The sequence below is a fragment of the Toxoplasma gondii genome, chromosome XII (genome assembly GCF_000006565.2).
Source record: "Toxoplasma gondii ME49 chromosome XII, whole genome shotgun sequence".
NCBI classification, from domain to species: Eukaryota; Apicomplexa; class Conoidasida; order Eucoccidiorida; family Sarcocystidae; genus Toxoplasma; species Toxoplasma gondii.
The window spans coordinates 6228287-6243624 of NC_031480.1; the positions used below are offsets into that span (position 1 = coordinate 6228287).

At 52.4% G+C, this 15338-nt stretch overlaps 1 protein-coding gene across 1 annotated transcript in view; it reads right to left on the reverse strand.

Moving 5' to 3' along the window:
* Positions 1 to 15338, reverse strand: part of TGME49_278205 (hypothetical protein) — a 29935-nt gene that overhangs the window by 1792 nt on the left and 12805 nt on the right. Inside the window, exons 9-19 of the mRNA XM_018781796.1 lie at positions 13913 to 15154; positions 12687 to 13129; positions 10596 to 12572; positions 9477 to 9809; positions 7853 to 8470; positions 7030 to 7139; positions 4663 to 6527; positions 3943 to 4088; positions 3296 to 3448; positions 2136 to 2295; positions 39 to 1307 (exon numbers count right to left, since the gene is read on the reverse strand). Of these exons, the coding sequence (XP_018635139.1) occupies positions 39 to 1307; positions 2136 to 2295; positions 3296 to 3448; positions 3943 to 4088; positions 4663 to 6527; positions 7030 to 7139; positions 7853 to 8470; positions 9477 to 9809; positions 10596 to 12572; positions 12687 to 13129; positions 13913 to 15154 (8316 nt within the window). The remainder of the gene's footprint in view (positions 1 to 38; positions 1308 to 2135; positions 2296 to 3295; positions 3449 to 3942; positions 4089 to 4662; positions 6528 to 7029; positions 7140 to 7852; positions 8471 to 9476; positions 9810 to 10595; positions 12573 to 12686; positions 13130 to 13912; positions 15155 to 15338) is intronic.

The window sequence follows — 15338 nt, forward strand, 5'->3', positions numbered from 1 at the left end:
TCGTGTCGTGGTGTGGGCTGAAGAAGACTTCCGATCACCTGAAAGTCTTGTTGATTCGAAAAAAGCTTTCTCCTCCTTCAGCTGTCTCAGGTCGTCTCCGTCTTCAGCCGGCGCTTCTGTCACATTGTTCTGCACAAGACCATCTTTCTCCTTGCTCTCTTCGATGTCGCGCTTTTCGTTTCTTTCCTCCTCTTTTCGCCCTCCGTCGCTGCAAGCGCCTTCTCGACTTTGCTCCCGACGCCAGGCACTGCTTCTTCGTCGGCGTATAATCGGAAAGGCTGTGCACGTAGCGAAGTGGAAAAAAAACTCCCTGCCGGCGAGGCGAAGCAACGCGCCCCCCCGGCCAGACCAGTCGAGGCCGGAGAGAAAGGCCTGCCAAGCGCTCTCCACTGCAGCTTCCCCTTCGTGGATTCGCACCCACGCAAGGCCAGAGAAACAGCAAGAGTGGGGAGAGAGAGAAGGGCGCAAGGAAGAAGCGAGAGAAGAAGCGCTGGAGGACGAAAAAGGACGAGAGCCGCATGCAGGTGTTTCCGATCCATGCTGAGCTACACATCGACGGACCTGATCGTCTCCTCCTCTTGAGTCGCCAACCGAGTCACACATCTTTTCCTCCAGCGAATCTTCTTCTCCTACGCGCCCCTCAGAACGACAGGTCCCCGGACCTCTCCCTTTTTCGACATCGGGGAGAAAGAAGAACCACTGGACTCCGTCGGAGAAATGGACAGTTTCAACTCGTCTCTTGTCCTCCAAGAGGAACGCGAAAGCTGCTGCGCTCCGTGCATTCAGAGCCTCTCGAGTTCCTCGAAGAGTCACGCTGAAGCTTTTCGTCTTCGACTGCATGCGCGCGAGAGGAGAAGACGAGGCAGGATCACACCCGTCTGTCGCGGTGGACGAGGAATCAGAGCTCTCTCCATGTGCCTCCCTTCGGTCCACGCGGTCAACGGAGGTCCACACAGACTGGTCTGCATCAGTTCGCTTTTCTCTGTCTCCGAGCGTCGTCCGAAGTTCGTCTCCAAGATCCTGGCCTCCCTCCACGACTTCGTCTTTGTTTGCTGCTCTCACCTCGGGTCCCGCAGCATTTCGCTGGAAGGCCTTCGCTTCTGCCGCGTCGGTCCGGCCTTTGGCTAAGGAAGAAGCTTCGAACCGCACGAGCGACAGGTGCTGCCGCTCCAAATGGAGGCGCAGAAGATCTCTGTCAATGCAGAAGTTTTCGTTTCGCTCCTCACCCTTCAAGGTGACAACCAGACGAAACGAGAAGTCCACCAGTCCGCCCGACAGGTCGCGAAGGAGACGAGCAACGCCAGTCTCTGCATGTGAAACCAACGGAGAAAACGAAGTGAAAACTACACGGTCGACGGCAGCGAGGAGAGAGCAAAGGGATTGAGACACCCCGCTGGTTTTGCGAGGAGTTTTATGCTTTCCACTGTGTCCTTTCAGACCTTAGCGCACAAACATTGAGTGACACCAACAGGTTTACTGCGCTTTTTCTTAAGCCTCGATATTTCGAATGAGACACAACGAACAGCTCTTAGAGGAGTAGACAGATGTATGCACACCCGCGCGAGAGACAATGCCGAATCGAAATCCACAGTGGCGTCGACGGAATCTCGCGAGGTCACAGCCGATTCTCGCCTTCACACGCCCATCAAACGGGGCAAGGAGTGCATGGACAAATCCAGAACGCCTTGTTACCATGAGTGTCTGTATAAATATCTTTATCAATCCAGAGGGGCGGATAAAATATGCATATATGCATAAATAGTTGCTGGTGAACAACCTCATCTATCCCACGCCGCACGAATTCTTCACACATGCGTATGTGGATGTCATCGTCAGCAAATACACACAAGCGAGCGAACTCCGCTTCCAAGTGTGCACACATGTGCAGCGTTACAGAGAAACATATCATATATATATATATATATATATATATGTATATATGTATATGTGTATATGTATATATATTTTCATGTACATCTACGTTGCATGTGTACAAGCATATTTCTCTCGGCGAGTAATCCCGATGAAGACGAAACATGTCTGTTTTTATCTGGTGGACTCGACGCGGAGATCACGCCCGCTTTCGTCGGCATGAGCCTATGTCTAAATGTTGGACGTATTTCCCTTAGACTGACCCAGTGGGATTTTTTGATTGAGCGAGACGAAGGCTGGAGAATTCGCCTTCTTCTCGTTCTCCCCCTCGCTGTGTCTCTCTCTCTTCTCTTCGCGACCGAGCAGTCTGTCTCGCGGCAGAGCCTGCAGAGAGAAGAGGTCGAGAAGAGCCTTCGTCGGGTTCTGACAGACGCAGAGCATTCGCGCAAAAAAACGAAAATGAAGCTGAAAAGCGAAGGGGATTTTGTGAGAGGGCAAGGGGATTCCGAAAACGGACATACAACTAGAAAAGGGAGGAGAGAATAAAAGAAACCGGATACGGATGCGAACGACGCGCCGCACGTCTGAAAAGTGCAGACGCGGCATTGTCACTTCACAAATAAAGATTGGATTTGAAGGAAGCAATCCACGTCTCTGAGAGTGCAGACGCGGGCACACCTTCGAAAGAAAAAGTAGGAAACTGAGTTAAAAGGCAAGTGGCTTTGAAGGAAGCAGCACACGTTTCGTTGACTGTACTTCAGACATCAAAGAAAAACGGGTTTGTCATGCGTTTGTGGAGCAGCGAAACAGGCAACTCAGAGAAGATGTTCGCGTGAGTTGACTTCGCGTTCAGCTCTGAGAGTCGGAGCAGCACTTGTTTATACTTCAGGGAAGGCTGCTCGTCCTCTTGGCAGCAGAGGCGCGTGAAGGATCTCAAAGGAAAACGAGAAAACGAGAAACAAATCAAGGTAAGCATATCGTTGAACCTGATACCCGCGCTGCGTTCAGGCACACGGTGTGTCCGAGTGAAGTCCGAGTGATTTAAAAGCAAATATAACTGCGAGTCCTGTGGTTATGATGCCTCGGGGTCTGCTGTGCAGTGCGGCGGGCGTTTCGAGTTCCTTTGACACCGGACTTCCTGTGTTCTCTCTCTTGTTTACATTCTTGACATTACCTTCCGCTTGTGTACCACGATTCAGCTCCCTTCTTTGTTGTGTTTATGCTCCACGATGTTCACTTCCTTGCCTCAGCTCTTCACTTGCTTCTCGTCACGGTCACATATGCCCTTTTTTTCCTTGCCTTCTGGTTCTTTCTTTGACTCTGCCTTTGCCCCCTTCTCGACAGGTTCTCCCTCCCGTGCTTGGCATTTTCTTTGTACCGTTCTTGCAGTTGTTCGTTGCTTCTCAACCATTCCGTGGTGTACCTTGGCATGCGCTTTCACGTTGGAGCTTCTCCCAGGTTCCTGGGCGCTGCTGGCAGGCCACTGGAGAAGACGGAAAACTTCCTTTGCGAGGGCGAGGCGTGCGTCGAAATCTCCCCCTACCGCCAGCCGCCGCCAGGAGCGGCCGACGGGACCCTGAAAAGGAAGAGAACGCGAAAAAAGAGGCTGAGTTGAAGGCGAGAGTGAATGAGAAGAGAAGGGGGGGAAGGGCGCCACGAGGGGAAAGGGAGCAACACAAAAAAAAGCGGAACAAAAAGAGAAAAGGAAACGAAGGGAGTGAGACAGGGCGACGTCCGGGAACAAGTCGGAAGAGAGAAAGACAAAGAATGGACCGAGAGCGCAAAGAGAACAAAAGAAGCGAGAAGACGAGGAGAGGAAGTCAAAGGGATGAAGAAGGATTTGGAAGAAGAGAAAAAAGAGAAGGATGAACAGAAAAGAAGAGGACAGGAGGCATGCCGGTGGGACAAGGAAAAAGCGGGGCAGGCCGCGAAGAGAGAGAATGCGAGGAAGAGGAGGAAGAAGAGAGAAGGAACCGCAAATGAATACAGACTGTCCCCGGATCTATTTCGTTCACTCAAGACAGAAATGATGAATGGCAGAGCAGAAGAGAAACAGAGAGACGCGCTTACTCGATGTCGTTCGTTCGAGACCGACAAGAAGCCGCGAGTCCTCGCGATCAGATGTTTGCGGTGCTTTCCTCCAGGTCCAATGAATCGGCCCCCAAGGTCGAAGGGAACAAGGAACTCGCTGAGCGGAACCTCCTTTTTATCTGCATCTGGAAGGACGAAACAAAGATGCGACGAAGACAGAAATGAAACAAGTGGATCTGCAGGATCTCCGTGTCGGCATCGTTGTACACAGACTGTAGTGACTTCTTCGTCTTCGTGCATATCCGTGGTTCAGACGTCCTTCAGCTGAGAGGTGACGGGTGACGACTTCGCGTCGCTGCCTCGCCTTTCCGCTACTTTGGTGCCGGGTGTTCGCATATAAGCTGGGGCCTTTGATGAACACAGTTTGACAAGCGTAGCGCGCTCCCAGCGGTACGCTCTGGCGGATCAGACATACACCCGTTTCGCAGGCACAGAACCAGCGACGGACTCGCTTTGGTCTTGGCCTCTTCCTAGCGTCCGCCTGCACCGACGCGCTTGCCGCCTTCTGTCGCGGTTGCCTACGGGACCCCGGTGCTCGAGGCGAGACGAAGCAGAAGCAACAAGCGAGGAGGAGCGAAAAAGTCAAAGAACGAGAGAAGGTGTGCACGGTCGACCACGAAAGACGCCTGCCGAGGAGAAGCGAAGAACAGGAAACGAGAGCTGCGGAGCAGAAAAGAGACGAAAACTTCAACTGCTCACCTGGCGGAAAAGCGAGACTGAGAAGTCTCTCGAAGCGTCGCACCGCCGTTCGCTCGTGCGCGCAGTCGAGCGACGGACAGGTGCGTCCTTGAGCGCCGCATCCTGGACCGAGTCGAAAAACGAAACATCGTGAGGTTGTTCGAGGGAACAGAAGAACCGGGCGAACAGGAGACGCCGTTCTGGTCTCCCAGGCGGCAGCCGAAATGCGTGCTAAGCTTCTCTGACTTGTCTCTTGCCCTTCTTCTTTGTTCACGCTCTTTCGAGCTCGCCGTCCACTTGTCTCCTCGACCGCCTCGGCGCTTTTCTCTGTGAAGAACTCCGTTTCGGGGGCTCGGAGCACCTCCCCTCGCGCGGCCTCGTGCGTCTCAGTCGAGTGCCAAGACGGAACCGCCGGAAACTCAGAAGCAGACGTCGCCGAACAAGCGGACGAGGAAGACGCAGAAGAAGAAGACAGAAGAGGAGACACAAGAGAGGAAACGGATGCCGAAGACGACGAAGAATCAGAAGCCACCGAGGAGGAGGAAGAAGAAGAGCAACTGGAAGGAGAAAGAGCGTAAGAGCTATAGTGAGGGAGAGGCGCGAATCCGAAAGGAATTCCAGAGAGAAGAAAGGCATCCGGCTCGGTTGCGGCGATGTAGGACGCCTCAGAGATGATAGCGTCGTAGATTCGATCCGGCGCCTCCAGGGGGCCTTCTCGTGTAATGAGAAGTAGTAAATCTGTCGGAACGTCATTCGGATTATACATGACAACTGTCATTTCCCGCCGACGGGGTCGGCTCTCGATTGTAGTCTCGCCTTCTGTCTGTCTTCTCCATGAAGTCTCCCTTCTCTGCGGTCGCCCTCGTCCTGGAGTCCCGGCTGAGAGAGCAGCAGCGCGTCGACTCGCTCCACTCTCTTCTATCATCATTCTGTTTTCTTCTCCCTTTTCGTCTTCATCCCTTTCACCGCCCACTGTTTCTTTCTCTTCTTCCCTCCAGTGATCTCTTTCCCCTTCTCCACCGTCTGCTCTCTCTTTCTCTCCCACTTCTTCTCTCTCGTCTTTTCTCCCTTGCCGTCTTTCTTCTTCTTCTCTCTCTTCCTCTCTCTCTTCTCTCGTTCGTTCCCCGTTGCCGTCTTGCTCTTCTTCTCTCTCTGCCTCCAATCCCCCGATATCCCCCGAATGCGAGAACTGTGTAGTCACAGGGGAGGCGACGGTGCCGCCTTTGACGCTGTAGAACGGTCCGCGAACAAGCGCGAGGGCCTGCTGAATCGCGGCGAGTTGGCAGGGGGGATAGAGAGGATCACAATCGAATATAAGCCTATGAGTAGCGAAGAGCGACGAAGAAAGCGACCTCAGAGGCGCCTCGTGACTTGGAAACGCAGACGCCGTGAGTAGTTTGCTCTGCTCCGCTCCTTCCCCATCGAGTTCCGCGAGTCTGGTCTCCCTCGCGCTGTCTCCTCTGGAATCTTTATCTCTTGTCTCCTCTGAGTTTCCACCCTTTTGCTTGCGCGGACGCGCTGAGCCTGCCATTGTCGTCGGTCTCTCGACCTCGCCGTCTTCTTCGCAGTTTCCCCGCCGTTCTTTCGCGGAATCCCCCCGCCTATCAGTTGTCTTCTCTCCCCGTGTTTGGCATCGCTCAGACATCCTCGCATCCCTCAGAAGACGCCTCCACGCCACTCGGCGTTCTGCGACAAGAACGAGGGAGACGTCCAGAGATACCGGCAGAGAGCAAAAGTCGAATTGCGAGGAAAGCAGCAGGAAGAAAACACCCAGAGACTCGAGAACTGGAGACACGAAGCAAGGCGCACACTCGAACGATACGGGCGACAGCCAGCTGTGAGTGCTGTAGGAGAAGTCCAACTCGAGGAGAGTGCCTCCGAAGGCTCTGCGAAAAACCAGTAAGGCATGCGTTACATGATCGACACACACACACACACACAACGAGCAAGTACACCCCCTTCAAGCGCTCCCGCGAATGCGTATTCACTGCTCCCACTTCAGCGAGAAACCATGGGAGACAAAACGTATGAACCTACGTAATCCAATACACACAAACACACACATTCATAAATATATATATATATATATATATATATAGTTCGTCTAGGTATCTAGAGCTGTATATATGCATATATACATATACAGGTCAAGATATGAATGTATATGAACTTGCATATATATATATATATATATATATATATATTCATGAACGTGGATGTTCTATTCGAATGCAGATGATTTATTCATGTGTGTGTACATATATGTGTTTCAGTCTGTTTTGTGTAGGCCTCTCCAGAGACGAAGAGGCACTGAAGGCTTTTATCCTGTTGGGTTAGACACCGTTCAGTGGTGTATTCGATTCCTTGCATTCTGTTTGAACTCCTAACCGCAGAATGTCGGCACAAGTCGCTTGAATGCCAAGGCGAGGGTCGTCAAAAAATTCTCTCAGCGCCGTCAGACTCGCTCGAAACACAAGAGGCAGGAGATCTCGCGGGACCTGAGAAGTCGCAGAAGAATCCAAGATGCCCGTGCAAACATGTCCGAAAGAACTGCTTTTCAACGCACCTGAGATCCTCCATTTGCCTCTCAACATTGCGCCAGATGACATCCATGGAACGGTGGAAGTGCAAGAAACGCTTTGAAGCATATCCGTACATCTACGTATTTATATATAAATATATATACATACAAATGTGTAATATATATATTTATATATATGCATACAGGTGGACGAACGCGTAATACACAAAGATACATGGCTCAGTATATATTTGCACGCTCGCGCTGACATAACCGCATCTCTACAGAGACATGCACGCATACAAAAGGGCATGCGTAAGTCGTGCATAAAAGCACAATCATCGACATATATGATATATGTATCTGCATATATACTTGTCTGTATACATCCCCATAGATATATATGCAATTATATGTATACACATACACTCCAGACTGCAGAGACACGCCTGGACAACTCGAGGCCGATTCCTAAGGCTTCCTACATATACGCATACAGACCTACACGTATACCGAAATCATACATGCATATATATATATATATATATAGTCACAGATATGTGTGTAAATTTGTGTATGCGACTGTTTCGGCAGGTGGCTAGCTGAGGGAGTCGCTGACCGGCATTTGTTTGCACTGCAGGGATCGTGGCGACAGAGGGTGTCCGGAGGACAGGCATTTGTGAGTCTCACCTGAACAATGGTTGTCCCGAGTCTCTGAACGAATGCCAGCGGAAGCGGAGCCTCCTGGCCGTCGGCGAGACTCGAACATTCTTTTCGATTTTCTTGTTTCTTCCCTGCCTTCACTGTCTCCCCGTTCTCCGTTTGCTTCCTCGGCTCCTCTTCTGCGTTTCCTTCATGCCAGTGAAGAGGCAGGCAGAGCGGCGAAGCACTGCTCTTTCCTCTCGAGTCGCACGCTGCGGCGACGAATGCCAGGGCATTCTCGACGTCCTCCTCCGCCCACCCCAGCGCTGCCAACAGGACTTCCTTCTCCGCTGTCGCGCCGGCCTCTCCCGGAGAAGAAGACAAAAAAGCGCGAGGAGACAAGCGCGAAACCGCCGAAGGGAAGGAAGTCCAGGAAATGAAAACGTCGAACGTGGATTCTGCAAACGCCGCCAGCGACACCGGGTCGGTCAACGGACTGCACAAGGAAGCGGACGTAAGATGGGAGAGAGAAGAAGAGGAAGAAGAGGAAGAAGAGGACGAACGAAGAGACACGGCTGGAAGATGCTTCATTGGTCGGCTAGGCATTTGCTCAGATTCCGCGTCTCGTGATGTTTTGGAAGAGAACGGAGGAAGCGGCGAAATGATCTGTGAAGATGACAGTGAATGACAGAGATGGCAAGGAGCATCTCCGGTTGCTTTGCACACCTGCTTTCTAAATCAGAAGTTCATACTTGAAGGGATCCTCCCTGACACGGCACGAGACGAACCATGAAAGACGCAGAGGAAGGCGTATCTTCGAGAGACGAGCCCTGGAGAGGTCTAAACAGAATTCGACGGCGAGCGGAAAGTTTCCGCGAGAATCACGCATGTCGTCTGAGACAGGAAGTCGGCGAAAAGAAGGCAGACGCCCGCAGAGCCAAAGGAAAGATTCACCAGAAGAAGTTGGAACGCCGATTGCTCAAGTGTACGCAAACCGGGCGACTTCACCCTCTGCGCCGTACGCAAGCTTCGTTTCACTTTGTAGCTCCATTGTGAGATTGAGACTCGTCAGTGGCTCCGGATCAGACGGGTCTGCTGCGTGATCAATGCACGGCTGAAATTACAAGTTGCTTTGTCCAGGGAATCTCTTCCCCACATGTCCTTCCCCTTCAGGTGTCAGCACGCTCGGTGCTTCGAACATCAGCTTGACCCCAGACACGAGACACGAGAGAAACAGTGTCGGAGACGGAGAAGAGGAGAAATACCTAAACGCAGTTTCGCAACTGCGAAAAACGACTCCGACAGTAAGAAGTTGTCCTCGTCTTTGCTACACCCCAGTGTCGTATGTGTTTCTTCCACGAACTGAAGAGCAGTGAAAACAACTGCTTTCTTCCATCTCCATAGAGCGCCTTTCGTGTGCTATCGGTCCCGAGTCGGCGTTGCGTTAGTTCTCGTGCTTCGTTCTGCTCCTTCTCTCGCACAAACGTCTTTGCAATCTCACCGAAAGGCGCGAATACTTCACGGAGACGGCGGCATCAACTGTGGACCGCACAACTTCGTTTGAATTCGCATATGGCCACCGAGCTCGCCTGACCGACACGCTGCCCACGACGGGCGCTCACTCACTGGCGGCCGCCCGCGCGAGAAGCAGACGTCGGTGTCGCCTTCTTACCTGAGTTCGCCGCACTGGCTTGCGAGGCCTGTCCCCTCCGGCAGAAAGGAAGGCCTTGACAGCGAGCACGACCTCGACGAAGAGGCGCTCCGCTTCGCCTGCTGTCGAGCCGACAAGAAACAGCTTTGGAGATCCAGGCATCCGGCCAGAAGAAAAACGAGAGAGAAGCGAGCGCGAAACGCAAGACGAAGAAGGACTCGAAGAAGAGGAAGACGTAGCCGTAGAACATGGGAGAGAAGAGCCGGAAGGTGAGGAAGAAACGGAAGGAAAAGAAAACGAAGGAAAAAATCTTGGAAAGCGTTCCGCGTCGGGGCGACGAAGAGAGAAAAACGGCTACAGGAAAAAAAACACAGAGAGGCCAGCAGAGAGGGCGAAGACGTAAATGGACAGCTGATCCTCCTCACGGAGTTGGAGAAGGAAAGGCTACTTTTTAAGCGACTTTCTTGAGAATTAACGAGTTGATTTAAAAGCCCTCCTGAATTCTTTCTTTAGCTACGCAAAATGAGTGGAATGTGGGGTTGACAAAGAGAGAGAGTGAAATATCTACAGCTCTACGAAAAGAACACGGCGAGTTAGGCAAAAGGCGAAACGAAAGGCAAAGCCTCCTTGAGACGCCTCGCTCTCTTGGATGGCGCGGTGCGCTTTTATGAGAGACAGCGACGAGAAAAAAGAGATCAAGCTAAAAACGGCTCTGTCAGGTGCATCTTGAAGAGGAAAGTGCAGAGGCCGCGACTGGTAGAACACGAAGTGCCTCACCTATACTATAGGCATATATATACATGTATACGTCTGTAACAGAAAACAGCAAACCAATACACAAGCATGCACTCACACATAAAATGCATATTTGTGTGTGTGTGTACGTTTGTGAACTGAAAATGGTGAACAGATACACAAACCTATACGCATGTGTATGTATGTATGTATATATATATATATATATATATATATATATATATATTTATATATGCAGAGATATAGAACGCGGGAACCCGTCGGTGAACGTGTACAGATGCTCGTCGAGACGCGGAATCGCATTTGTCTGATTTCGTCTCTTCGTTCCTCTTTTCTTTTTGCGTCTTTCTGATGCGTCCCCGCGTGCTTGTCTCTGTCACTTACTAGAATAAGGATGTCGCGTTCGTCGCACATCGACGCAAAGCGTCTGAGGAGCACTCTCTCTAACGACTGGAGCATCGCGTGTCTCCGCAGTTCCTGTCGCTGCCAGTCTTCGTTCTGCTGTGCGTCAACGTTTCTCTCTCCGTAGCTGAGTTGTTCACTGTCACCTCTCACCGTCTTCTCCTCTTCGTGCAGCACAGACACCAGGTCTGCCTCGGTTTCTCTCTGAAGTTGGCCGCTAAGGATTCGGCTGCTCTGCTCTTGATCCTCATTTCCTTGTTTCAGGTCGTGTTCCACCTGTTCTTTCCCTCGCACTGGTGAGTGGTTGTTCCTTCGATTCATTTCTCGGTCCTGCGCGCGTCGCCTCCTTCGCCTGCGCCGGACTTTCTTTCCTCGTCTCTTGAGATTCTCCTGCTTCTGTTGCTCCACCTGATTCAGTAGTTCGCGCGAGTCTGCCTGTTCTTTGTCCTTTTGGATTTCTCTCCGTTCTCTCGTCGACGCCTTCAGTTTGTCCTCCTCCGCCTCCCTCTCCAGTTCGTCTTCTTCTGTCTCTCCCTCCTTCTCGTCTCTCTTGGTTTCGTCTCTTTCCTTCTCTTCTTCTTCCGTGTCTTCTTCCTTTGTCTGGTCTCCGTTTTCTTCTTCCTTTATCTCTCCTTTGTTATCTTTTCTCGCTTCTCGACAGAGGGCTCTTGCGATGTTTTCAACGTCTTCAGACAGATCAACGACGGCGTGTCTGGCCGAGGTCAGCAGTCCGCGAGGCCCCCACACCATGTCTCTCAGCTCATTGACAGCCTCCAGAATTCTGTCTCTGTCTCCATGTCGCTCGATGGCTCTCCTGGCCTCTGCCGTCCCGGCCAGCTTCGTCTGCGCTGTTTCCAGTGACTCCACACTTTGCTCCCGCTCCTCCGCTCTCTTCTGCTCTCTCTCCTCCCTCCTCTTCCCCGTCTCCCTGCCTTCCTTTCTCTTCGCCTCGGTCTGTCGCGTCGCCTCGCCGCTGCCCGCAGGCTCAGCGGCGAAGTAGATATCCCAGGGGCGTCTCAGTTTATGTTTTTCGTCTTGCAGAAAAGCAGCAAAGTTGAAGTCCAGGTGGATCGCGGACTGAGCGTGTGCGCGACAGAGTGGAGGTGCGTAGACAATTCCGAGAAGCCCCGAGCGTTGAACAGCCGACAGGAACCGCCGTAGTCGCTTCTCGATGAGGAATACAGTCCAGGGAAAACTGTGCAGGCCTAGGGCGTACACAGAGATTTGTGTCGTGTTTTTCTCGCCAGGCTTTCGTGCATCAAGGGACTCGACCCAAATCGTTTCCGTCAGCAAGCCGAGAGCAGCGGAAGCGTCGGAAGAGGTGAGAGCCTTTGTTGTGCCCTCGTCAGTCGCCGTCAGGCGCATGAGCGGCACGAGGGAACAAAGTGGCATTTCTTCTGCGCTAAGTTGATCGACTTTCCTCGTGCGAAAGTTGTCTCTCAAGACTGCATCGGCGCCCTTCAAATGCAGTTGAGCGTCTCCTCTCTCTGGCCCCACTGGGCGCGTCTCCGCGTCATTCTCAGTCTCTGGTCGTTGTCTCACTGTCACGAGCTGCGGGTTTGGCTTCTCAGCCTCACTGAGCTTCCTTTGTCCTCCCCCTCTCGGTCCGTTCATCGCCTCGCTGAGCGCCTCCGCGACACCCTCGTCGGTCTGTCCAACTCGCGCTCCACCTGCTGCGCCTCCGCCTTCGCCCTGAGCCGCCAGCCGCTTCTCGGTTGGCTCGCACACCTGCACAGGGCGTCGATTGCCCGCTTCCGTGCCGGAGAAAAAAAGCGGATGTGGAAGAAACCTCATGCACTCTGCGGCTCCCAGTCGCTCTTCTGCTGACTGCATGCGCCGGCGCAGACGCGCGGCCAGAGGGCGAGTCCCTGCTTCGCCTCTCTCCAAGCTCGAAGTCCCTCTCCCGCGCCAGCTGCTCTCGTCATTGAAATTAAGAACCGACGATGGAGAATCAGACGACTGGGGGCAAGTAGCAGAAGAGGAAGAGAAAGCGAAAGAGGAAATGGTGTAAGACTCAGAGGAACGAGAGCCAGCGGATGGCAAACACGAAGCCGAAAGATGGCGCCGACTCACAGCTGGTGAGGTGGACAGACGGCTAGAGGAGCAAGGCAACCGAGAATGTGAAACGGAGAACCTCTCCAACGCGCGAAACGCCGGGGCAGACGGAGAGACAAAGGCGCAGCCAGGCGGCGAAGATGGAACTGACGAAGAGGAACAAGAAGAAAGACATTCAGCGGAAGAAGCAAAAGAAGAAGAAGATGAAGAAGAGGAAGAAGACGCGAGAGTGGAAGACAACAAAGACGAGAGAGCAGAAGAAGAAGCGAGAGAAGAAGAAGAAAGAGAGGAAGAAGAGCGAGTCGAAGAAAGGGCATCCGACGAATATGAGAAGGCGAGGAGCGGCAAGGCATCTGACAATGCAGACGAGGCCGACGTAGCGGAGGAAGCAAGAAATTCTGTAGGGGAAAGCGGAAGAATCCGAGATGAAGATGTGGAGTCATCGGAAGGCAAACCCAGACCTGAAAAGCCACAAATAAAAGAAAGCCTGCCTCGAGTTCTGCACGCGCCAGACTGCTGTGACCCTGGCATCGAACAAGCGACGTTTCGTATGCCTTCGTTCACTTTTTTCCGCGCGCGTTTTTGGCACGTTTTTCGCGCACTTGTCGACCATTTCCTCGCAGTTTTGATCTCACTTCGCACGGCTTTTGTTTGCAATTTCTTCACCAAAAATCGTCAGGAAAAATTCTTCATCCGTCTTGTGAAAAACGAGACCTGGTCCGGGCAGGCTGCGATGGGTCTTCCGCTTGCTTTCTCGAGGATACAAGAAACGAGATGTCGTCTGCACCGTCTGTGTGCCTGTCTCAAACCCACAACCTAAATACTTGCACACTGACATACAAGTATATATATATATATATATATATATATATGTATACATACGTGTCTACATGTATATGTGTTGCATCTACATGAATTCACAACTGCACGTACATGCAAATATATCCTTTGTACAGATACATGCCTCTATTGTGGCTCACGCGTTTGTTGTATACAGATCTACATCGTGGAAATACGCATAGGAATATGCATATGTCCATATACATATCTATATATCTATGTATATATATATATATATATATATATACATTATACCGCATTTCTACAGATATCTACCTCTTCTTCAACCGATGTATTTTAAAGATACAGAGTTACTCCCTTTTTTATGACGAGAGTGGAAGACTGAAAGGACAGTGAACTCGCGAAGCAGCCATGAAACATCAGATTATTTTCGTTCGACTCACGCCTTTCCTTGTGTGCTCGGAGTCGCGTGCAGCGTCTTAGGACCCGTAGAGCTGCGAGTCTTCTTGCCACTCTCTTGGCTTTGTCCGCTTTTGTGTTCTTCAGGTTTTCCGGGTCTCCGCGTTTATTCACCATGCCGTAAAAACGTCCAGTCAAACTCTCCTCCACTCGATTCTTCGTGTTTCCTCCCTTCGCTGCATCTGTCAGAAGCCACTGGCGGGCGGGAACCACCGGGGACGTGAGAGGGCGTTTGGCTGTCGCGCTGAAGGCCAGAGTGTCTTTCCCTCCTTTCTCTGGACTCGTGTCGTTTGTGAAACGTATCTCGAGTTCCCTGGAAGCGTTCCCTGCTCTCATCTTGTTTTCTCTTTTACCGCTCTGCCTCTCTCTCAAGGAGCCTCTGTGCACCTCTGCGGATGCTGCGAAATGCTTATGACGCCGGCGAGGAAGTGGAGCAAGCGTCCATTCCTTTAGCACGTCAGAGAGCGTGGAGATGTTACTGTTAAACGATGCGCGGAGCAACGCAGACTCAGCTTGCCTAGACTTTGCGTGTCTCGCCACTCTTCCAGCCTGTTCGTCTTCATTCCCTTCGTTTTCGGGAGGTTCTTGCGAGCCTGGTGGGCGACGCGTAGTGTCTTGTAACTGTTGACATCTTTCGCGCGTCGCTTCTCCCACAGAGTCCCTCGCTTGCTCCTTGGCGGCTCGCCCGCGCCTTGCCGAGAGCGCAGGCGCGGCTGCAGACGTCGGGGGAGTGCTTTGGACTCGTTCGGACGTTTCCGGTCTTTCTGGGCGGCTCGGCACTTCGCTCACATCTGCCTCTCTGGCGCTGGCATTTCCGGCCGCCTCGTCTTCCCGAGGGATCCCTTCTCCTTCGCGCTCTCCCCCTTCAAAAGGCAGACGTGCATGCGGCGGCAACGCCGACACAGCCCCATGCTCAGCCGCGGCAACAGCCAAGGAAGCAGAAAAGAGAGAAGAGGAAGACGACGATGCAGAAGCAGCCGAGGAGTCAAGGGCAAGTGACGCCAGGTGAGGACCGGAGCGCCAGATGACTGTCTCGTCGACGTGGAAAGGAGAAGAGAGACGTTCATCAGAGTCGACATAGACGGAGGTCAATGAGGAGACAAGAGGCAAAGAAGAAGGAGCCTGCGGCTGTAACGACGCGGAGCGACGCCTGTCGGATGGCGCCTCTCTGAAGTGTCTGCGTTGTTCGAGAGACGACACCCTCGCAAAGGCGCTGTTCGTCGAGTCTAGAAGAAGAAGACAGACACGTGGACATTCCTCTGTTAGGACATCTTTCCACATTCAGAGAGAAGACAGAAAAACGAAAAGCACAGCGTTTCTCCTTCCTCAGGAAACCGTCACAGTGCCCAGAACTCAGGCGGCACCTCTGAGCTCGACGTCAAAGCGAAGCGGCGCCGCGTTTCGCCGTTC